Source organism: Lepus europaeus, chromosome 20 (genome assembly GCF_033115175.1).
Source record: "Lepus europaeus isolate LE1 chromosome 20, mLepTim1.pri, whole genome shotgun sequence".
NCBI lineage: Eukaryota > Metazoa > Chordata > Mammalia > Lagomorpha > Leporidae > Lepus > Lepus europaeus.
Window position 1 is genome coordinate 54,108,009 of NC_084846.1, and position 25,735 is coordinate 54,133,743.

Sequence of the window (25,735 nt, forward strand, 5' to 3'; positions counted from 1 at the left end):
TCTATATAACAAGGCTGCAAAACAGTGGAACCCAAACCTTCTCCTTAATAGAAATACATGGATTCCCCCTCTTTATCCTTTGTAAAAACAACTCACTTGCCATTCTGCCCTTTTTTGCTACTCCACTTTTGCAAGCTTCCCATATGTCATAATTTGTGGCATCATTTGAGAGTACTACAGAGCCATGAGATGTAATTTTGGGTAATTTTTTGTGCTTAATGTCATAATCACTATCTTTAAAATGAATAGGTCTAAATCCTTCCCCCCATTAATTTTCAATATCTCATTACATTGGACATATCTATACCACACACACAAACTGAAAGCCAATAGCGATTAACAAGGCCAGGAAAAGGCTACAAGTAGATGGCAATAAAAAGCAAAAATCACAAAAAGTTTGGGACTGACTGTAACCATATAGCCAAATAAAGTTACTCCTCTACAGGCCAATTTCTCTTTCTCAAACTCAATTTTGCATAAATTTATATTTATATTATTATTTTTTTTTTTTACAGGCAGAGTGGACAGTGAGAGAGAGAGAGAGAGAGAGAGAGAGAGAGAGAGGGGTCTTCCTTTGCCATTGGTTCACCCTCCAATGGCCGCTGCGGACTTGGGCCATCCTCCGCTGCACTCCTGGGCCACAGCAGAGAGCTGGCCTGGAAGAGGAGCAACCAGGACAGAATCCGGCGCCCCCACCGGGACTAGAACCAGGTGTGCTGGCACCGCAGGCGGAGGATTAGCCTACTGAGCTGCGGCGCCAGCCATATTTATATTATGCAAATAAATTTAATCTAGGTATATCACAACATTTGTTCTGGTAGTTTACGGGAAGGTAAGGTGAGTCATATTTTTCCCAAAGAAAAATTACTACTATCCAAATGATTGCATTATAGTCCACCAATTAATTTCTACTATACTTGTCATGGTTTAACAAGCCAGAAAATTGAAACTTGGATCTACTGCTACTTTTGCTATTTTCACCTTATGATGAACTTACCAAGACACAACCCAGTAGTAAAACAAGATCCGCCTATTCTTTTTTTGTTTTTTAAGATTTATTTTATTATTTGAAAACCAGAGTTAGAGAGAGAGACACAGGGAGAGAGAAGGGGAGAGGAAGATGGAGAGAGAGAGAGAGAGATCTTGCACACACTGGTTCACTCCCCATACAGCTGCAACAGCCAGGGCTGGGCCAGGCCAGCCAGGCCAAAACCAGGAGCCAGGAGTTTCATCCAGGTCTCCCACGCAGATGCAGGGGCCCAAGAATTTGGCCCATCTTCTGCTGCTTTCCCAGGCACATTAGCTAGGAGATGGATCAGAAGTGGGGCAGTCAGGACTAGAACCGGCACCCATATAGGATGCCAGCAGTGCAGGCAGAGGCTTAACGCCGTAAGCCACAACACCAGCCCCTCTCATTCCACTCTTCAGCATTCCAATCAATCTACTTGATTAAAACAAAAATGATGAAATTAGCTTACCAAAACCTCAGGCTTGATTATAAGTAAGTTTGTCACTTTCAAAAATAGTATAGGGGTTGGCACTGTGGGCAGCAGATAAAGCTGCTGCCCGCAGTGCTGGCATCCCATATGGGCGCCGGATCGAGTCCCAGCTGCTCCATTTCCGATCCAGCTCTCTGCCTGTGGCCTGGGAGAGCAGTGGAGGATGGCCCAAGCATTTGGGCTCCTGCACCCACATGAGAGACCTGGAAGAAGCTCCTGTTGTGGTCATCTGGAGAGTGAACCAGCAGATGGAAGACCTCTCTCTCTCTGCCTCTGCCTCTCTGTAATTCTGCCTTTCAAATAAATAATAATAAAATCTTTAAAAAATCTAAAAACAAATATAAGTGGCCTGAGTTTGAAGCACATAATGTAGGAATATCATCTTTTGAAAACTGCTTACGTGCCAAGTAAAGCAGTAAATATGGGGGGAAAAAAAGAGGCTGCTAGAGTTAGTTTTTTACTTCTTATTATATAATTTACTTTTAGGCCCATCAGAAATCTCTATTATCAAATCCCTATAAAATTTTCAGAAAGATGGTTTTTATATTGCATCATCAAAATGAAAAGTCTTAAGGGACATCCTTAAGGCATTATTAAGGCATTACTCCCCAAACAGGTTTGACACCGTTATCGCGTCCCAGTCAGGGCACAGGTGTTTTGGCATTCTCACAGCAAACTCTTGGCCCCAGCTTCCCACCCCCCCCACCCCCCACCCCCACACACACCGACACAGGGATTCTGAAACAAAACACAGCAGGGTCAGTGTCCTGAGATGACTGCTGTTGGCTGTGAGCTCACATCTCCAGACACTCCTGCTTTATCTCAAAGGCTGCTGGTCACAACAGCACCATCTCAGGGGGCTAAAGACAACTGCGCATCGCTGAACTCTGGACCTCAATGAGCTGAACGTCTGAGCCCGACTGTATATAATCCCTCCAATCCCTAATTCCTTCTGTAAGTGACAAGCTGCACAAAATGTAAGTATCTGAAGGACTTTTTAACCACGGGAAATCAGAGAGGAGGTACCATATGCAGGAAGGAACACTGAACATAGAGCATGCATGAGCTTGGGACCCAGTCATGCAACCTACTTGTTCATAACTCCTGCATCTCTATCTTTAGTTCCCAAGAATTAAAAGTAACTCATTGAGTCTTTGGGAAGCTTTAAAAACTACAACTCTCTATAATTAAAAAATTTCGTAAGCTTTAAGCAAAGTATTCCCTGTACCTGGCTGGCTTCATTCATCATATACACAGTTATAGGATGGGCATCTGGCCTGGCAGTTACAACACCAGTTGCAATACCCCCATCCTGTATCCGAGTGCTTTGGTTTGAGCATCTTCTGTGCTCCCGATCCCAGCTCCCTGCTAATGTGTACCCAGGGAGACTGCAAGCCCACACAAGTGGTCAGGTCCCTGCTGCTACCAGGGGGACTTGGGTTGAGTTCTCATCTCCTGGCTTCAGCCTAGGGCAGCTCCAGTCATTGCAAGCACTTGGGAGTGACCCAGCAGATGGGAGCTCCCTCTATCTGGCTCTTTGCTGCTTAAATAAATCAAACATATTTTTAAAAAAGGAAAAAAAAGTTCTTTCTTTAAACAACAAGAAATCACAAATTTATCATGTGGAAAAATTCTCATCTACCAGGTATTTTTATCATTAATGTTAAATATGCATATACACATAAAGACATGCAATATGTGTGATATAAATGATCCCAACATGGAACTAAGCAGCATCTATTAAACTGGGAAACAAGGTTCTCCTTTAGCACCATTGCCAGGTTTTTTGATGGCTGTAAATGGCCTTTATCAAACAGATAATACTATAAAACAAGCAAAGTATGCATAATTAGATTAATTATTTTTCAAAGTTGCAAGTGACAAAATGCTGATCTGCTGAGATCACAAGAAGAGAAGTATTGAAATACACAAACACTATCAAATTAAGATTAGGGTTTTGTGGCAAGTTTCAAAAATGCTTTTCTAGCAGTAAATTAGTTTTGTTCCTGCTGACAGCTGTGTGCCACCTTCTAAGAAGTAGGTTGGCTCTTTCAACTGTCACTCCCAATTATCACCCACCCCAACATTACCCAAAAGTGTCGGTGTTGATTGCTTCAGGGGTTCATAGATTTGGACACTAGAGAGGCTTTGCCACATGCAAGCCAGTTTTGAGTGAAGAGAGCACCCCTCCACTTCCAGCACTGAGAGGGAGGCTGGTTCTCCAAGTGACTTCAGCCCGGAGCATCTGATCCATGGGCACTCATCAGACCCAGGGTACGTGAGAAACAACCAAACTAGCATCCTGACACATAAATAAACCAAACCACACAGGCCATTGCTCCTTTCCCTGTGTGCTCCTGTGTTCCTGATGAAACCCAAGACCAAAGTCAAACACAGGTGTCTCCTCTTAACAAAAATGTACAGTTGTTCCTTCCTTAGGAAATTTAAAGAGCTGTGTTGACACCTCCGACAGTTTACGCCATTTGAACTTTTCTTATTCTACCTCTGGTCATGACTAATGTGACCTTACCAGATTATAAACTCTTCCAAGTCTTATTTATCCTTGCTGCCCTGAACTGATCATTGACAAACAGAAGCTGGAAAAGGACAAGTGCAAGGGGCACACCTAGGATGTAAGAGCGCTAAGAGAATGCAGTCCTAGGTCTTCTCCCTACATCAGCATCCACAAAACTCTAACAGGTTAGCAGATCATTTTGCAAGGAAAATAAAATTTCAGACCCTTCAGAATTCTTGACAATCCAAAGAGCAAAAACCAGGGAAAAAGGAAAAGATGGATAAATTTTCCTTACCGATCTTTTGATCATTAAATTTCAATTTTAAAAACTATCAAAAGGCCGGCGCCGCAGCTCAATAGGCTAATCCTCCACCTGTGGTGATGGCACACCGGGTTCTAGTCCCGGTTGGGATGCCGGATTCTGTCCCAGTTGCCCCTCTTCCAGGCCAGCTCTCTGCTGTGGCCCGGGAGTGCAGTGGAGGATGGCCCTGCACCCGCCTGGGAGACCTGGAGAAGCACCTGGCTCCTGGCTTCGGATCAGCACTGTGCGCTGGCCACAGTGCGCCAGCCGCAGCGACCATTGGGGGGTGAACCAACGGAAAAGGAAGACCTTTCTCTCTATTTCTCTCTCTCTCACTGTCCACTCTGCCTGTCAAAAAATAAATAAAAAATAATAATAAAAAATAAAAAAACTATCAAAAGCCCTTTTTATTTTACTTTAAATAATAAGAAATTAGTATATAAATTCACATATAAGTAAATTAGCCAGGAATTAAATACATATGTGATAAGAAAAATCTGAGACCTGAATACTTAAACTAAAACTGATCTGAGCAAGGCTTCAAATAATAATATTCCTGGAAATGAAAGGTTCCTTTCTAGGGCAAAATATTCAAATATTTTACATTCAGCAAGAAAGGAAAGGCTCACTCACCTACCCATCCAAATCAATGAAACTAACCACAACAGTCTCAGTTTAATTTCCTGAGCATCCCAAATATGCCTTCATGAAAAGCAACACAAACTATTCTGATATGCTACCTTCTGGTTTCTGACAAATAAGCTACTAAATAGCAAGTAATAAACATTCATGCATTAAGAGAAAGAGATAAAAGCAGCCACTGCTGATGAGGAGTATAAATTGAAACACACTTTCTAGAGGCAATTTTGGAAATACTAACCAAGGCCTTTAAAATGGAAAACCTTTGACAATGCAATTTCATTTCTCATGATTTCTCCTAAAGAAATAATTAAAGGTGAGTGCAAAGATTTAGCTTGAAGAATATTCACTACAGTGTTGATCATAATGACAAAAGCTGTAAATAACATCAGTATCCAAGAACAGAAAACTAGTTAATTAATCCACAGGATTGTCTAAACTGAAATGCTGCCAAGTCATTAAAAGTTATGCGGGTAGCATATTTACTACAATGGAAAATTGTTCATAACACAGCAAGGGAGAAAAATATTATAAAACAGTGTGTACAGTTACTTTTAAGGGCTACTTGCTTAAATACACATTAAAAGAACCAGATTGCATGCAGACACATATCATTTTTTTCTTCCTCTTGCTAATCTCTTTTCCTACAATTAATGTTTTTGTTATGTAATTTAAAATATATATACTTTTAAGGATAAGCACATTAATTAAAGATTCCTTAATGTGAGCAACTACATATATAATCTGTATTATGCTTAACTCTATGAAGACTATCAGTGACATACAAATGTATAAATAACAGACTAGCTTAAGAAGTCAGAAAATAGGGCCCAGCACTGTGGTGTAGCAAGTAAAGTCACCACCTGTGATGCCAGTGCCAGTTCGAGTCCTGACCGCTCCACTTCCGATCCAGCTCCCTGTTAATGAGCTTGAGAAATCAGCAGAGGATGGTCCAAGTGCTTGGGCCCCTGCACCCACATGGGAGACCTGGAAGAAGATCCTGGCTCCTGGTTTCGGCCTGGCCCAGCCCTGACTGTTGTCATTTGAGGGGTGAACCAGCCAATGGAAGATCAATCTCTCTCCCTTACTTTCTTTCTTTCTTCTTCTCTCTCTGTAACTCTTTCAAACAAATAAATAAATGTGTATTAAAAAAAAAAAAAGGTCAGAAAATAGTTAGAAATGGGACAAAGTGGCAATTAATTCTATGGAGAATGCAAAACAATTTTGTCTTAAACTTCCTGGCAGCTCACCGTCTATAGTAAAGAGATCTGGTACACTCTCATACTATTGAATGAGAGAAAACATATAAATTCTTAGGAACAGAACAAATTTTTGACTCAAAAAAGGAATTTTTCTTTAGATTTTTATACGAATATCAAAATGGACTATCTTCAATAGGGGTCTTACTAATGATACTGACTCTCCAAAAATTAAGTACCAAGAGATTTTTAGTTACAAGAATGAAACTTTAAAAGTCTTGAAGGATGGCACACCTGACTAGCCTTCCGTCATCCTCCCCTGATGTATGCATACAAAGCACCTATAAACGTGTGTGGCTCAGAGCAGGTGTCCAGCATCGGGCTCCTTTCCCCCACCGCTTACTCAGGTGTGAATTTTGTCCACACTGTACCAGCTGGAGACAAACAAGGCAATCCTTGGGCTGAACACTTCCAACGGGCCAGGCACCATGAAATTACACATTGAAATTCTTTTTTGGAAGTGTTTTTTAAAATATAACCCAAAGTATTACCACATTACCAAGTTCATTTCAAAAACACACTTCAAAACTCATTAAGATCATTTGGAAATGAACAACTGAAAACTGGCTGAGAAAACTTCAGCCAGCTTAGTCAATTCTATTATCAAAAAAATTAATCAATAACATTCTAATTAGCATCTTGAAATAAGCTCCCCAGGGAAACCCATCAGCCTGTCAAAGACATGTTATAAAAAAAAAAAAAAAAAAAAAACTTCTACGAATACTTTATAAACTTTTAAATAAACTAGAAGGTGTTTCTCTAGAAGGTCACAAAGAGCTTCCATGTGGTATCTATAAATCTCTCCACAAACTGGTATAAACATGTAGTACACATCAAAATGTAAATGCATTCACAAATGAGGATTCATTTTTAAAGTAAATTATCACTATGTTATCACTATAATCCTTTAAATTGTCTCATCCAGAAATGAAGTTGAATTCTCATTTTATATTTTTTCTAAGTATTAGCCATTTATTTGGACTTCAAAATAATGTACACGTTTAACAACAACAACAACAAAAAAAGAACCTAAATGACTGGCCTAAAAATAGTAAGCTAATAAATTCATGAAAATAGGGAAACCAGACTGAAAGATAAACTATAAAAAGAAAATCTATGTTTCTAATTTAGAAAACATGGATTAGTAGAGGAAAAAAATACATTCAACTGCAAAATGATTTCCAAAAGTTCAAAACTGAGAAAACTTATTAACTCAGCAATGCTAAAAGAAAATAGGTGTCAGAAATTTCTTAAAGGGATAGGATACTGCTGGCCTTAAGAACTGTGGGTTCAGTGAACCAGAGTTTAAAAATAAAAAAAGCACTAATTTTTCCCCAGATTTCTTTGCATGGGTATTTAAAGAAAAAATAATAACAATTAACCCAATTTCAATCTACTCATTTAGGACAATATCTTAGGATGTTTTAAAATAAACTATGGGGGTGACTGATAGGCCTAGTAGTTAAGATAATTATGGACTCCCATCAGAGTAATTGGGTTGGATTCCTAGTTGTGGCTTCTTACTCCAGAATCCTGCTGATGCAGACCCTGGAGGTATCGGTAATGGCTAAAGTAACAGGGTTCCTGCCCTACGTGGGAGGAGGTCTGGATTAAGTTCTTGGCTCCCAGTTTTAGTCCCAGGCCAGCACTGCCATTGCAGGCACTGGGAGAGTGAATCAGTGGATGGGAAATGTCTTCTCTGTTACTCTAGCTCTCTGCTTTCCAAATAAACAAATTAAATAATGGGGAACAGTGCTGTAGCACTGTAGGCTAAGTCTCCGTCTGTGGCGCCAGCATCCCTCATGGGCGCCAGTTCATGTCCCGGCTGCTCCTCTTTCAATCCACTTCTCTGCTATAGCCTGGGAAAGCAGTAAAATATGGCCCAAGTGCTTGGGCCCCTGTACCTGCATGGGAGACCGGAAGAAACTCCTGGCTTCTGGCTTCAGATCGGTCCAGCTCCAGCTGTAGTGGCCATTTGGAGAGTAAGCCACTGGATGGAAGACCTTTCTCTCTGTCTCTCCCTCTCTCTCTCTCTGTAACTCTACCTCTCAAATAAATAAATAAAATCTTTTTAAAAATTTTTAAGCTAATTAATTAAATGATACTATGAATAAGACAAACCAAAGATTACCTTTTTTATTTCAATCTCTTTTCATTTAAAGGAAGCACAGTCATTCCCTGTTCACAGGAATTGCATCTGCTTCCTACTATGTTATCATTCCTTTACCTTAATTTTCAATGTTACTTTTGAACTATTCTTATGATTATAATATCCATTCAAAATATTCTACTGTGCAGAAAAAATACACGGTCACAATGCCTAGGTTCACCTTTTTCATTTCCAAAATATTTCACAGTCAACATTCTTTGCACGTCTCCAGGGAATTTTACTGTTTCCTGCTTGCCCAAAAACTCTATGCCACATGTGTTCTCACATAAGTATGTCTTCAATAATTATTTTCAGTTACTTTTAATGAAGGGCTAAAATGATTCCCCACTGCCACATACTGAAAAGTTAAGAGCCTTATACTCTAATACAAAGCTCCTGCATACATATCTCCCTTGCCCAAATTTTGAAATGCCAGTCATGCTATTTGTTCTCATCAATAAATACTTAAATTTCCTTTCATTAGCTTCTTCATTCAACTTTATAGGGTCCCTCTATTTTTCTTCTCCTGAGCTAACCATTTCCTTTTATAGAATCTACTTGCTAAATGTTCACAACTTACACCAAATTAAATAATGAAGAAATAGGACTGGTGAGAAGTAATTTCTTCCTACTCTTATCTGGTTTAACACATAAAATACAATTTAAAGAAATGAAATAAATGAACACTTGATTAGGCTTCAAAAAGATAGCTGTACACCTGTCTTTCCAAGGCACCACTGTCTAGGAGTTCCAGTGCGACCTCTAGATGGGCTGGAATAACTTCTGAAGTTACCCAATTTTTTATCAAAAATAGTGCCAAAGAAAATGAACTAGCTTATGCATCAAAATCTTTACCTTATGAAGTTAACTCCTTTCTTCAAAAGAAATTTCTCCATGAAACCATCACTAACATTTGCTACTTATCCCTATCACTTTAAACCCAAATCACCTCAACTAATGTTATAGCACAGCTCAAATACAAACCAAAGTTTACAACTGTGTTGGGTGAACACTAACAAATGTGCCTGCTGTTCCATGCATATGTTTTCTATGACTAAGCTCTGGTATATTAATAAATCATTTTGCTTCTTAATTACATATACCTCATGTCACAAATACATGGATAATTTCATCATGATGTGCCAGAGGCTTCTCAGGGGTAACTTTAACAAGTGTTTGCTCACATTGAAATGAAGAAGCATAGGTTGTTTGTCATCTGATCATTTAAATAGGCACAACTATTTCCAAAGGTCAGCTTATTTCAAAAAAGGAAGGAAATTCAGAAGAAACATAACAGTATGTTAAATACCTTGAGCACAAATTGTTATTCATAAAAAGTTGTAAGCCAAGAATATCTGTCATCTTCAATTTAGGGGAATACAGAAGACTTTCTTAAGAAGCATGAGCACAAAGGTCTTTGACTTTTAAAAGCATATAAAAGTCAACAAAACACCATACCACACACGTGTGCACACACACACAAACACACACGATTAAACTACAGCAAAGAAGATAGAAGGACAAAAGCCTATTTCACTTAAAATGTCTTAGTTACTAATTCTGTTTTAACAGAAAAGTGGTTAATTTGCAATCAACTACCATTTACATCATCTACTAATAAAAGTAACACTAACAGAATCAAAAATAAATGTGACTGGATATTTAATTTTAAAGTACATACTACCAACTTAAGAACATTTATGAATAAGAAGATAAACAATTTCAAATTATTAAAATTTAGGAAATGATGACTATACTTGAAAAAGACATTTAGAGATGTAATTGTATGATTATGTCACACTTTTAGTCCATAATCATAAAATGTGAGAAAACACTCTACATGATTCATGAAGTTATTTGAAAACACGTTTCAACCTATAACCTTTCATTTTCATTGACTTAATCTCTAATATATTTTATATCTACATATATAACATATAATTTCCCTTTTCCAGAATATTTGTTGTACTTCAAGTAAGAAAACTCCAGATGCCAACAGATATACGACCAGTGCTTTTGACTAACTCCATGGAGAATGAAGATTAGCTTAACTTCACACTTACTCCTAGATACAATTAGAAGAGTAGATATCTATTTCTTAGAACTGTTAAAACTGCCTTTGTTGACATTACAGAAAACTTAAGAATGTTCGAGATTTAAAGGGAGCATGGTAAACAGCGGTCTCCACATTGTCACATCTAGCGGTCAATCCTGTAACATCCCCACATTCAGACACTCAGCAGCACCTGACACGTGCTCATGCTCCATCCTTCCTCAAACACGTCCTTCTCCAGGCTGCAGGGACACCACATGCCTCTTCCTCTCAGCCAGCCAGCTGCTCTTCCTCAGTCTCTCCCAGGCTCTCCTGCCCTAATTCCTGAGTGCACAAGGCCCACAGCCTCTCTCAGGTCTTCCTCATCGCCACCTGTTCCTCAGCAATCTCCTAATCCAGTATCATGGCTTTAACCACCAATAGATGCCGACCACTCTCACATCCACAACCTCAGGTTTTATCTCCCCAGGTTCTTTTATCCAACTGCCTCCTTGGCCAGTCCACTTGGATCTCTAACAAACAAAACCCATCACTTTCCAATGCAGCCCTGCTCCTTGCCATCCTTCTCTGTAAAAGCAAATGGCACTACCACTCAACTGCCACTGGTTCTCTTTTCCTCACACACTCTGTGAGACCTCCTTCACAGAGCCCAAGCCGGTCCACTCCCACCTGCTGGGTTCTATTACCTAAAGACCTATGAGCCTTCAAGAATGAAAAGGAAAAACTGGTTATGACACAGCACAGAAAGATTGATTGGAAGCCTGTAGGGAAAACCAGCACAGACAGTTGCTCAGAAACACCCAAGATGCAATCGCAGAAGAAAATTTAGGGCCCGAGGGACAAGATTAAAGAAGCTATGAGAAGGCAGAGTCCATTTAAAAGCAACAACTCTTCAGTCTTGGCAGCCTTTATTATTTGTGTCAGCTTTCTTGTTACTCTAGGAAGAATAATATGGAAGGAAGAAAAAAAAAAAAAAAACCTGGGAAACCATTTGTTTTTATTTTAGTAGCATCTTCCAATAGCAGGTGTGAAGAAAGGGGAACATGAATGTAAAATCTGTGAGTGAGATATAAAAACAAGAATTTGGTGACTACGTACTGTACAAAGATCTTTATACTGCAGCTTTTGGAATTTCGTATCTGTATTGCACGCACAGAGCTCCACGTAACCAAGAACGACTTGAAACACAGTATTGTGAATGGCTTGGGTGAAGTGCATATGAAGTTGATCCATTGCTGTCTATGGAAAGAAAAACATATAGCATAATTTCAGTATTTATTACAACATGATTTATTTATTAAAATGAATAAATTTCAAGACTGAAAAAACTCAAGGGAAAAAACCTTTCCAAATTTAGCTATAGAACAAAGATCACTAGTATCCCCAGGATGGACTGTAGTCTGCACATAACCCAAATCACCATGACAGCGTCCCACTCAAGAGCAATCTGCATGATCAATGCCATTCTGTGGCTCTGTATTTACAACCGACACTCAGCCTGCTCTTCCTCACACATGCCAGGCCTAATCACGGCTCTGGATGTGCCATCAGATACTCATTGCCTTATGTGATCCAGGGCACTTCTCTATGGTTGCCACCTCCGAGAAACCTTTCCCGACTATCCTCTGTCAATCAGCACTTCCCCGCACTCTACCCACTCACCCTGATTTATATTCCGTTCTACCACTTGTAACTACCTAACATCACTTCCATTCATTTCTTTTTTTGTTTTGTTTTGTCTTGTTTTGACAGGCAGAGTTAGACAGTGAGAGAGAGAGACAGAGAGAAAGGTCTTCCTTCTGTTGGTTCATGCCCCCAAATGGCCACCACGGCCGGCATGCTGCACCAATCTGAAGCCAGGAGCCAGGTGCTTCCTCCTGGTCTCCCACGCAGGTGCAGGGTCCAAGGACTTGGGCCATCCTCCACTGCACTCCCGGGCCACAGCAGAGAGCTGGCCTGGAAGAGGAGCAACCGGGACAGAACCGGCACCCCAACCGGGACTAGAACCCAGTGTGCCGACGCTGCAGGCGGAGGATTAGCCTAGTGAGTGGTGCCGGCCTCCATTCATTTCTTTAATGTTTATAGATCGCACTGGAAGGTAAGATATATTAGGGCTCAGCCGGCACCACGGCTCACTAGGCTAATCCTCCGCCTGCGGTGCTGGCACACCGGGTTCTAGTCTTGGTCGGGGCGCCGGATTCTGTCCCGGTTGCCCCTCTTCCAGGCCAGCTCTCTGCTGTGGCCCAGAGTGCAGTGGAGGATGGCCCATGTCCTTGGGCCCTGCACCCCATGGGAGACCAGGAGAAGCACCTGGCTCTTGGCTTCGGATCGGCGCGGTGCGCTGGCCGTAGCGGCCACTGGAGGGTGAACCAACGGCAAAAGGAAGACCTTTCTCTCTGTCTCTCTCTCTCTCACTGTCCACTCTGCCTGTCAAAAAAAAAAAAAAAAAAAAGATACATTAGGACTCATACAGAAGCCCCTGGAGCAATGTACACAGTAGGTAACAATTTTTAAGGAATGTAAGACTTAATCTTATGGGGAAAATTTGAAGTTATCCCAATTTTGAAGATCTTTAAAAATATTCCTCAAAATTTCAAAGTGTCTTTATTGTTTCCAAGGTACACGCCAAGACATGAAAATTAGTAAAGAACAATAAACTGTCAAAATTCTTTAATGAGATTTCAAAAGGTTAATAGAGTTTGATAAAGCCTTAAATTTCCTTTTTAGAGAGAGGACCACTGAGAGGAAGAAAACCTTTACATTCATCATGTTCAAGTGTTATCTAGGCAAATATATAATTCTGGACATACATAAGACACAGCTTTCACACCATGGCCCCTAGTTCAAGTTTTTCAAGGAAATCTTTGGGCACTAAGAGTATGGAAAGCCATGATAATGAGAAAAGTTATGGCATTCAGTGAATACTAGAATAATAGAACCCCATGAAAAATCTGGTAAATGCAATGGACCTCTTTTATAGGCAAATGCACAAGAGTTATATATTATCTTAAGTGGTTGTGGCTGGCCAGTCTAAAAATCCATGAAGGCCCAAACTAAGAAATCATGTTTCTGGATCAACAGCTGTGGTAACAGAGACTACATATTATCTGCCAATGAATTATTTTATAAAATGTTTTGCTTTTAGATTTTTGTTTGATTTATTCTGTTTTTGTTTGTTTGTTTTTGTTTTTTGACAGGCAGAGTGGACAATGAGAGACAGAGACAGAAAGGTCTTCCTTCCGTTGGTTCACCCTCCAATGGCTGCCACGGCTGGCACGCTGCAGCCGGCGCACCGCGCTGATCCTAAGCCAGGAGCCAGGTGCTTCTCCTGGTCTCCCATGGGGTGCAGGGCCCAAGGACTTGGGCCATCCTCCACTGCCCTCCCGGGCCACAGCAAAGAGCTGGCCTGGAAGAGGGGCGACCGGGAGAATCCGGCGCCCCAACAGGGACTAGAACTCAGTGTGCCGGCACCGCAGGCGGAGGATTAGCCTATTGAGCCACGGCGCCGGCCTGATTTATTTTGAAAGACAGAGACAAAGATATCTCCATCCATGTTGCACTCCCCAACTGCTTCCAGCAGCTGGACTAGGCTGGACTGAAGACAGAAACCAGGAATTCAATCCAGGTCTCCCATTTATGAGGCAAGGACTCAAACAACTGGGCCATTATCTGCTGCCTCCCAGGGTGCCAGGACATGAACTGCACACTCAGATGTGGGAAACAGGCACCCCAAGCACCATCTTAAACACTGTGTCAACATCCACGCCTACGTTTTTTTTTAGGATGTGTACAATTGTGAAAATACTGGGCCTGAAAATTATTTCTTAGTTCCAAACATTTGTAATGTTTTAATTACACTACAATATACTAAATTTATGCAAACTATATCACTACCATTAATTCAGCATAAACATGTACTTTATTAAATGAAACTTCATAAGAATATTACATTAATAATATTCAGATCTAAAACAATCTTCAAGGTCAGGAGATTCCTGATTAAGAAAAAAAGCAAACATCCTTTTGAAACTAACCTGTGTTTTTCCGAGCAGTCGATAAGCTTGTTGAACCTTGGTATAATGGTTAATGTCAAAATTCTTGCAGATTTTAGAAAGAGCCACATCCAACTGCTCCTAGGGAATTAAAAGAAGCAATGAATAATGATTAAGACATACTGTTTTCAAGAAAATATTTGGACTAATCTCTCATTTGTAATTAATATCTAAATATATTTATTATCACACTGGATTTAGTAGTCAAAAACAAGTTTAAATGAAATTAGAAATAAATTGGAGTTGTAGTTTATTAGCAATTATAATCAACTTTACTAAATATCATTAACATGTGAGGGTTTTTTTTTTTTTTTTTTTTTTTTTGACAGGCAAAGTGAACAGTGAGAGAGAGAGAGAGAGAGAAAGGTCTTCCTTCCGTTGGTTCACCCTCCAATGGCCGCTGTGGCCGGCACATCGCACTGATCCGAAGCCAGGAGCCAGGTGCTTCTCCTGGTCTCCCATGCGGGTGCAGGGCCCTAAGGACTTGGGCTATCCTCCTCTGCACTCCCCGGGCCATAGCAGAGAGCTGGCCTGGAAAAGGGGAAACCGGGACAGAATCCGGCACCCCGACCGGGACTAGAACCCGGTGTGCCAGCACCGCTAGGCGGAGAATTAGCCTGTTGAGCCACAGCACCGGCCAACATGTGAGTTTTTATACCGTGAAACCTATGTCTACTCTTTCTAAGAGAAACAAAATAAGTTGAAAAGTTTCTAAAGAAATTTTATTTTATCTTTACTGAACTTTATAGTTCTTCAAACATCTGGTAATATCTTACAACTATATGAACTGATTTCAGGTAATACTGAAAAACAATCTTTCTGTAATCACTGACAAGTAATTCTCAACAAAACTCCATTGACCTTGAAAGTACACATCTCGAGGTTTAAGCTTTTCTATATAAAAGCACTATTTATGAACTTCTATTTTGACTGTTTCATTTTTACATAACAATTTTTACAGAGGTGTAGAGTAGTGTTATATGTAGACATTAAAGAAAATTATAGCTCTCATAGAAAATTATCATTAAAAATATTCAGAAAATTTTTTACTTTAGGGATTAAAAGCATTTGTTTCTGTGATTATCACAAATTTGGCCTTCTTACAGTTAGCAAAGAATTACTTGTGATCAGAAACTACCTTCACAAGACTTTTGAAAGCCTAAACTCAACAAAATAAAAAGCAGAAGAAATCAAATAATTCCTATTAAATTTACTAAAATGAAAACCCTGCTTCGCAAAGACTGCCAAGGTGAGAGATGAACACCGAAAATGTGTATGGAAGGTAAAAGAAGGCTTCGTGTTTACAGCAACACATTTTTTCCCTTCTGGTTTCTAGATTTTTAATGCATTGATGAAATAACTCTGAGAGTTAGGACTCTGTAAGAGAGTTTTCATCAACCATTAATTATGGATAAGTAAATTAATTCACTAAAAGAGAAGTAGTTGATAAAATATAATCAATGCATGGAAAGTAAGTTGGCCATAGGATATACCTATGACTGACTATATTTATCCCTGTTTTAAGGTCTCATAATTCCAAAAGTCTTATTGAGTTTACATTTAGGTACTCCAAATGAAAAACAACAAATTGTAGTGATCTGGAAACACCAGTTAGGATGCCAAACTTAAAACACAATGTTGCAGTTGTGCTATTCAGAAGCTTGGAAAAGTCATTTATGACAAAACCTTTTTTTTAAACTTTTATTTAATAAATATAAATTTCCAAAGTACAACTTTTGGATTATAGCGGCTTTTTCCCCCCATAACCTCCCTCCCACCTGCAACCATCCCATCTCCCTCTCCCTCTTCCATCCCATTCGCATCAAGACTCATTTTCAATTCTCTTTATATACAGAAGATCAGTTTAGTATATATTAAGTAAAGATTTCAACAGTTTGCACCCACACAGAAACACAAAGTATAAAGTACTGTTTGAGTACTAGTTATACCATTTTTCACATAGTACAACACATTAAGGACAGAGATCCTACATGAGGAGTAGGTGTGCAGTGACTCCTATTGTTGATTTAACAACTGACACTCTTATTTATGGCGTCAGTAATCACCCGAGGCTATTGTCATGAGTTCCCAAGGCTATGGAAGCCTCTTGAGTTCGCCAACTCCGATCTTATTTAGACAAGGTCATAGTCAAAGAGGAAGTTCTCTTCTCCCTTCAGAGAAAGGTACTTCCTTCTTTGATGGCCTGTTCTTTCCGCTGGTATCTCACTCACAGAGATCTTTCATTTAGGTCACTTTTTTGTTTGTTTGTTTTTTGCCAGAGTGTCTTAGCTTTCCATGCCTGAAATACTCTCATGGGCTTTTTAGCTGGATCCGAATGCCTTACGGGCTGATTCTGAGGCCAGAGTGATGTTTAAGACATCTGTCATTCTATGAGTCTGCTGTGTATCCGCTTCCCATGTTGGATCGTTCTCTCCTTTTTAATTCTATCAGGACAAAACCTTCTTACCTCAATTTGCTCTAAAGTGTCTTGCAGCTTTGAATTCAGTTCACTAGTAAATAAAACAGAGAGTTAGATGTGCCCATATTTAAAAAAGACAATCTAAGTACTAAATAAATACATGTCAGCTGCATAAATAATAAACATAATCAAGAACCAATAGTATGAACAGCATGATGGGCTGCTGATACTATAGACATCCAGTAAAACAAGAGAAAGAAATACAAGGGAAAACATTAGCGTGCAAAACAGATAAGATCATTATTAGCAGCAGAATACATATGAGCAGAAAATCTTAAAGAACTCATGGATAAAACTGAGAACTAAAGAATGAAAAATTATGGCAATTTTTTAAGATAAAAGTATAATTAAAAAGTAAAGTTTAAAAATGAAGATTAATTTCTATATATTGGGAACAAATGATTAGAAAATGAAAAATTTTAAATACCATTTAAAAAACAAATACCCAGAAATACTAATAAGAGTACACAATGTATTATTCTGCTCATTTAAAATTCTAACCAAGCAAAATGTTAGTGACAGAAGCCAGAACAGGGACACCTAGAGACAACAAGCGCAGGCAGGAAGGTTCTGGGGCACTCACAATGCTCTATGTATATTCCTAGGTGTGTCACATGGCTATGTTTACTTTGCAGAAATTCACCAAGCTATACATTTAGGATATAAAATTGAACCTAGGCTTATTTGTCTAATTATCAGTAGGTCAATTAAAAAAACAGAACTGACATTAAATTATTATATCTCATTACTAAAAAAGATTTATGATAGCCAACAAAATACAATCATATGGAAAATATTTAACAAAATAGATTGAGATTCAGTTTTTAAAACAGTAAGAACAAGTGAAAAATGTAATTTAACCCACCAAAATCTGAGAAAGTTTTCCACAACTGTTATCTGTGAATATTAATTTGGTTCTTGAATTCCTAGCAGCTAGAGTATAATAAATAGGGAAGGCCACACTACATGATTTCATAATATTATCCATAATATTCAAACAACTCAAGAAGGGGAACAATCAAAACACAACAAAGAAACTAAAACGATTTTTGCTGACATTAAGTTAATTCTGCCAATCTTGATAAAGTGGACTTTTTGTCTCCTAAGGCATAACACCTCTAACAATACCCTAGCAGCACATCGAGTAACAAGTTCCTTGTACTGGCTTTTTACAGTCTCTCAGTGTAAGCTGAGGGGGTCACACCAGAGTAAGACACAGAGACACAGATAAACAGAGACAGACAAATCAGTCTGTCGGAAAAATCAATCCAATAGAAGATAAGTATCCAGTTTTTGATAGTCTCAAAAATAAACGTCCAAAAATCTAAAGGAACTGAGTCACTTTTTTACAAACACTATTTATCATAAGCATACTTTAGACTGAAGTTGAGGACTGGAGATTATATTCCCTAGTAAAAACTAAAAGCAAAACAGTATCTTTCAATAATCAACTATATAGGATTAATATCTTATTGAAAAAAAAATAAGATCTCTAACCAGGAAATTATGCCAGAAATGCAATCAAATTCATATACAAGTTAAGGGAGTATTTGTAGGAAGCATTTTAAGATTTTCCTTGGGAAAAAAAAATATATAGGCCAATTCCTGTCCAAAAAACAATGAATGAATGAGAGCTAAAGGTTTCAAAACACAATACCGAAAGGTCATTAAAAAGAATTAAATAAATGTTTCACCCAATCCCTCACACTCTAAAACAAAGGATGCCTAGATAAAGAGAAGGTGGTATACAATAGAATACTATGGAGCCATTAAAAAGGATGAAATCCTGGGGCCTGTGCTGTGGTTTAGCAGGTAATGCCGCTGCCTGCAGTGCCAGAATCCCATATGGGTGCCAGTTCTAGTCCCGACTACTCCACTTCCCATCCAGCTCTCTGCTGTGCCTGAGAAAGCAGCAGAAGATGGCCCAAGTCCTTGGGCCCCTGTACCCCTTGAGACCCAGAGGAAACTCCTAGCTCCTGGCTTCAGATCGGCACAGCTCTGGCCTTTGTGGCCAATTGGGGAGTGAACCAGCAGATGGAAGACCTTTCTCTCTTTGCCTCTCCATCTCTCTCTGTGTAACCTTGAATTTCAAATTAAATAAATAAATCTTTAAAAAAAAAAAAAAGAAATTACATCAAGAGAAGTCAGTCAAGCACAGAAAGGCAAATACCACATGACCTTGCCCGTATCAGAATCTAAAAAAGTTATCTCAGAAGTTAAAAGTAGAATAGTGGTTACCAAGCAGCCATAAACACATACAATTATCACATGACAAACAGAACTAAAAACAAACAAACAAACAAAAATCGATATCTTCTCTACCCCAGAGTCACTCCTTCTCCCATGTTCATTATCTTGGTTCACAGCATCAGCATCCACTCCATGCACGCTGGAAATCTCTGGGTCACCTTTAATGCTTCCTCTCTTCATGAGTAACCGGAAATGAAATCCTGCTGATTCTACCCTTTCAGTATTTCCCATAATCACCCACATTATACTGTCCCAGTTTTCTAACTGAAGCATTTTTATCTTTTGCTTAAATTATTTATTTATTTTCCCCCAAAGAAACCTTTTATTTAAGGAGTATAAATTTCATACAGTTCATAAGTACAACTTTAGGAATACAGTGATTCTTCCCACCACACCTGCCCTTCCATACAAAAAAATGGAAAAATCTCCCATGTTCAAGGATTGGAAGAATCAACATTATCAAAATGTCCATACTGACAAAAGCAATTTACAGATTCAATGCGATACCAATCAAAATACCAAGGACATTCTTCTCAGATCTAGAAAAAATAATGCTGAAATTTATATGGAAACACAGAAGACCCAGAATACCTAAAGTAATCTTATACAACAAAAACAAAGCTGGAGGCATCACAATACCAGATTTCAAGACATACTACAGGACAGTTATAAACAAAACAGCATGGTACTGGACAAAAACAGATGGATAGACTGATGGAACAGAATAGAAATGCCAGAAATCAGTCCATGCATCTATAACCAACTTATCTTTGACAAAGGAGCTAAAATCAATCCCTGGAGAAAGTACAGTCTCTTCAACAAATGGTGCTGGGAAAACTGGATTTTCACATGGAAAAGTATTAAGCAAGACCCTTACCTTACATCTTACACAAAAATCACTCAAAATGGATTAAAGACCTAATCTATGACCTGATACCATCAAATTATTAGAGAATCTTGAGGAAACCCTGCAAGACATTGGCATAGGCTAAGAGTTCTTGGAAAAGACCCCAGAGGCACAGGCAATCAAAGCCAAAATTGACAAATGGGATTACATCAAATTGAGAAGCTTCTATACTACAAAAGAAACACTCAGCAGAATTAACAGGCAACCGACAGAATGGAAGAAACTATTTGCAAGCTATACAAATGATAAAAGATTAATAACCAGAATATATTAAAAAATCAAGAAACTCAACAACAACAAAACAAACAACCCAGTTAAGAAATGGATGAAGGACTTAAACAGACATTTTTTTCAAAAGGGGAAATCAAAATGGCCAACAGACACATGAAAAAATGCTCAGAATCACCAGCCATCAGGGAAATGCAAATCAAAACCCCTGATAGATTGGCTTTCATACAGAAATCAACAAACAATAATTGCTGGCCAAGGATGTAGGGATAAAGGTACCCCAATTCACTGTTGGTAAGAATGTAAACTGATAAAGCCACTATGGAATACAGTACTGAGATACCTCAGAAACCTGAATACAGATCTACCATATGACCCAGCCATCCCACTCATGGGAATTTACTCATGAGAAATGGAATCAGCATATGAAAGAGTTATCTGTATCCCCATGTTTATTGCAGCTCAATTCACAGTAGCAGCAGTTCCCTAAACAAACCCAAGTCACACCTTCCACGGTTGCATATACTATTCACAATAACGAAAATATGCCTTTGCCTTTTCTCAATTGCCAAAGTCCAACTATCTTTCCAGTCCCAATTTAAATGCCATCTTCTCTGGGCACCCCTCCCCTGCTAACTCCTCCACAAGTTGCAGGATACTGTTTACAGCGCCCAAGCCTCCAAGAGACTCTGGCTAATCTCCTAGTGACTCCCTAGGACTAAACTTACTACCTGACTCACAGCAGGTAACAAGTATCTGTAAGTCAAATTTGCAATTCAAACAAAAACAGCCACATGTTACCATCATCCCTCAGTCCCTATTTTCTACCTCAATAAATAAAACTACAGAGACAGAAGGAAAGAAGAAGACCATTTTAGAATAAAAAGATCCACTCTAGACTCTGGGTCTGCAGGTGCCTTAGCAGGAAATAGATGAGCTGTGCTAAAATCACTTTCACCCCTGCCATATGGAGTTCAACAGCTCAGCCAAGGCTGAGGCTAGAAACCCAGACACAGACAGACAAGGACAACTAGCATAATGGTGACTCCTGGCTAGTAAACACGTTCCTTATGCGATCTTTGGGATTTACAGGAAAAAGAAATACATCTAAATTCATTCATGGGTGAGAGTAATAGTTTCTTCAGCTTCTCTGTCCAAAAAAAGGAGCTTTAGTGTATATGAAATTACAATAAATCTACAGGTTGGTTTTAATGTGCTTATTAACAGTTACATGATTCTGTATCTTCTGTAATAAGAGTCAATGCAAACATAGTAATGTAAATCACATGTAGAAAATGACAAATCTATAAATCAAAAAACTTGGTTTCATTAAAAACGTTTTCAAAATCTACAACTGCAGATAGACAACAATTTATTACTAATTTAAAAACACATATATAAAAATTATGTGATTAAGGAGTGGGCATTAAATGCACAGCTTTTAAAGAAGCCCTGTCATTTAGAATAGTGGATTCAAGCCATTTTAGTCAATTAATCAAAGCATGTTGAAAGGAGCTACTCATAAACATGCTGATAAATAAAAGCTACATTAGGGTTTAAAAAAAAATCACTGGTTCTAAGATGGAAGGCTAAAAGCTTTTAAAAGCTATCTGCAAGCTGAATGGAATGAATCAAACAATTCTACAGAGCATTTTTAACATCACTGCAGAAAATACTGAAGATAACATATCTACAAATAACTAATTAATAATGTTCTTTTTAAATAGCTGACATAGGAAAAGCACATATTCGCAAAAATGAGTCCTAGAAAGGTTCCACATAAATCAATATTTTATTCAAACTTCATTGTACAAAAAGACAAGACGGCCCAGAGATAATCACCCTCTTAATGAGTGCTTCCTGGTCTGTAATTTAATGATTTAAGGAAAAGTCCCTCAATATCCTTGGACATCAATTTCTTTTTTTTAAACTAAATTTTTTTTATTTATATGAAGTGAATGAATTCCATGTATTTCATACACCCAGATTAAAAGCACAATGATACTTCCTCCCCTACCCTCCTTTCTGCCCATGCTCCCACCCTTCCTCCTCCTCCCTTTCTTATTTTGTCTTAATTTTTACAATGACATACTTTCAATTTACTTTATAATCACAAGCTTAACCCTCCACCAAATAAAGAATTCAACAAGTAGTAAGTAGAAAAACCACTGCTCTTCAATAGTACAGAAAAGAGCTGTACCAATAATCACATTTCAAAATGTCAATCTCACTCTTATACATTACCTTTTTTGTGCTCTGTATATTAATTGCCACAAATCAGGGAAAACATATGATATATCCAAAGGAAATGAAATCAACATATGAAAGAGTTACCTGTTTTCCCCTGTATGTAGCAGCTCAATTCACATTAGCTAAGGTATGGAATCAACCCAGATATCCATCAACTGATGACTGGATAAAGAAAATGTGGTACATACACACTATGGAATATTACTCAGCCATAAAAAATTTAAAAATGAAATCCTGTCTTTTGTAACAAAATGAATCCAACTAGAAACCATTATAAACCAGTCCTAAAAAGACAAATACTAATTTCTTATTGAAGGTGAGCTTGATAAAAAAAAAAAAAAAAGAGTTGCTTTTAGCCATAGTGTTTCAGGATTCTATTAGATACTGAACGCCAATTACCAAATGACCATACTTTTATACATAGATCAGTAAAGTTCTAAAACTCTCTGAATGAACTTTAGATAAGTAGACGTCCAAGTTTACTCTGTATATTCACAGATCCTGGAAATGCTAGCATGTCTAGCTTCCAGCACAGTCCAGTGGTTTCAGTCTACTCAAAGAAGCAGAGAATTTAACAGAACTTGAGAGAAAAACCTGACTTTCAAACACTATGAACCTACACCAGTAACACTAAGGCACCATCACATGACCAGACAGTAACAAAATTCTCTAGGTCCAGCCAGATCACTGCCTGTGCTCTCTTCAAAAAGCCCTGACCTAACCTACAACACAATCTTTCAATCCAAAGCTCTGAGTCTATCACTGAGGATACTAAATGTTCAAAACAATTAATTTTATGAATTGCAATTCTATAGCAGAAATCAGAGGCCACAGGTAAACTCAAGCAGCAGCCTGTTTCAAAATAAAGTTTTATTGGAACAAAACCACACCTATTTGTTTACATATCATCTATGGCTGCTGTTGGACTTAAAGAGGGGAGATGAATACTTGCAACAAAGACCTTATGGTCTGTAAAGCCTAAAATAGTTATGACCTGGCCCTTTAAAGACAAAGTTTAATGTCCCTGTATTACTGTTTAACAGAAGAATTTCATAAATATCCAAAGTAAAGGGAGGAAAGATTTATATACACACACACAAACACATACTCATACATAAATACGCAGACACACACACACACACACATAAACATACAAACACAGTGCTCAAACAACTGAGTAATGACTCTAATTTTTCTGGAGAAAATAATTGTTCTTTGAATCATGTGTATAACCTGTATTATTCCAAAATCATTGTTTACCTCCTTTGTATCCCTTTTTAAAAAAACAATCTATAACAAAACAGGACAAGGAATACACAAGGAATATCACATAAGACATGATGGCAGTTAAGTAGGATCTTCTAAAAATGTGAAAAATGTTCAACAGAAATTAAACAAATACTACTCAACCTTGATTTTCATTTAGAGACCAGAATTATTTTCCTTATGTAAGTTCAATCACTCTACTCAGTTCTGCAGATAATATCTGAATAATCATGGGGCTGGCGTCGAGGTACAGTGGGTTAAGCCACCAACTGCAATGCCCACATCCCATATGAACACTGGTTCAAGTCCTGGCTGCTGTACTTCCCACTCAGCTCCCTGTTAATGCACCTGGAGAGGTAGCATTAGATGGCCCAAGTGCTTGTGCCCATGCTACCTACGTGGAGACCCAGATAGCGCTGCAGACTGTAGGCTTTGGTCTGGTCCAGCCCTGGCTGTTGTCACCATTTGAGTTGTGTATCTCTCTCTCTTCCCCCTTCCTGTCTTCTCTCTGTAGTTCTACCTTTCAAATAAACCCTTTAAAAATATATATTTAAATAATCATGATACAGTAAATGAATTCTATTAAATTAAATTTTTGGAAGCAAACTTTTGAAAAAGCACAGGAGATTTAATTAGAGTTGCAAAAAGAATGCAAGTGATATAAAATTCACCAAGTAAAAACAACATTAACAAGACCTGGAAGATGAAAAGGGAAGACAACAAAGGAAGTACACCAAATTCCTATCTCTAATTGATAGTCTGAAGCAGATGAGACATCAACTGATACCTATCTATAGTGCTACCCCGGGAAAAAGATATTCTAGTATGATATCTGAAATTACAATGACCATTTCATCCATACACAGAAAATCTTACCACAGATAATTAAAATTATAGTAGTATAACATTCATTTTTCCATTCAATTATTGCTTATAGCCACCATCTATATTCTCACTAAACCAAGGTTTTTGCTTTTTACTTGTTCAACTTATTTAGTGAAGTATTAAGCCTTTTAACTGTAATGTTAAATTTAAAATACATTACCTCAAAGCTAGAAAAAAGAAAACAAAGGAAAAAGGGTGAGAGGGAGACAGGGGGAGGGTGGGAAGAAAGGAAAATCATTATGTTCTTAGAATTATATCTACAGGGGCTGGCATGTCTATGTGATGGTTAAAGTTGCTACCTGTGACACCTGCATTCCATATGGGCACTGGTTTGTGAGTCCCAGCTGCTCCACTTCCAATCCAGCTCCCTGCTAATACGCCTGGAAAAGCAACAGAAGATGGACTTGGGTGCTTGGGCCCCTGCACCCACATGGGAGGCCTGGAAGAAGCTCCTGGAAGAAGTTCCTGGTTCCTGGCTTCAAATTGGCTCGCCTCCGGCCTTTGTAGCCATATGGGGAGTGAACCAGAGGAAGGATGACATCTCTCTCTCTCTCTCTTCCTCTGTATCTCTCCCACTCTCTCTGTAACTCTTTCAAATAAATAACATAAAATAAATCTTTAAAATGAAAAAATAACTTTAAAGAAAATAATTATATCTACAAATCATATTGAATCTGGTAAAAACTAACTAAAATTTAAATTAAAAAAGTAAAAATAGGCTGGTGCCACAGCTCAATAGGCTAATCCTCCGCCTGCGGTGCCGGCACACCGGGTTCTAGTCCCAGTTGGGGCGCCAGATTCTGTCCCGGTTGCCCCTCTTCCAGGCCAGCTCTCTGCTGTGGCCCGGGAGTGCAGTGGAGGATGGCCCAAGTCCTTGGGCCCTGCACCCGCATGGGAGACCAGTAGAAGCACCTGGCTCCTGCCTTCGGATCAGCGTGGTGTGCCGGCCGCAGCGCGCCGGCCGCAGCGGCCATTGGAGGGTGAACCAACGGCAAAGGAAGAC

At 38.8% G+C, this 25,735-nt stretch overlaps 1 protein-coding gene across 1 annotated transcript in view; it reads right to left on the reverse strand.

The window, feature by feature from the left end:
• VPS50 (VPS50 subunit of EARP/GARPII complex) overlaps nucleotides 1-25,735 on the reverse strand; it is a 106,950-nt gene that overhangs the window by 52,272 nt on the left and 28,943 nt on the right. Inside the window, exons 10-12 of the mRNA XM_062178890.1 lie at nucleotides 16,935-16,977; nucleotides 14,450-14,548; nucleotides 11,514-11,654 (exon numbers count right to left, since the gene is read on the reverse strand). Of these exons, the coding sequence (XP_062034874.1) occupies nucleotides 11,514-11,654; nucleotides 14,450-14,548; nucleotides 16,935-16,977 (283 nt within the window). The remainder of the gene's footprint in view (nucleotides 1-11,513; nucleotides 11,655-14,449; nucleotides 14,549-16,934; nucleotides 16,978-25,735) is intronic.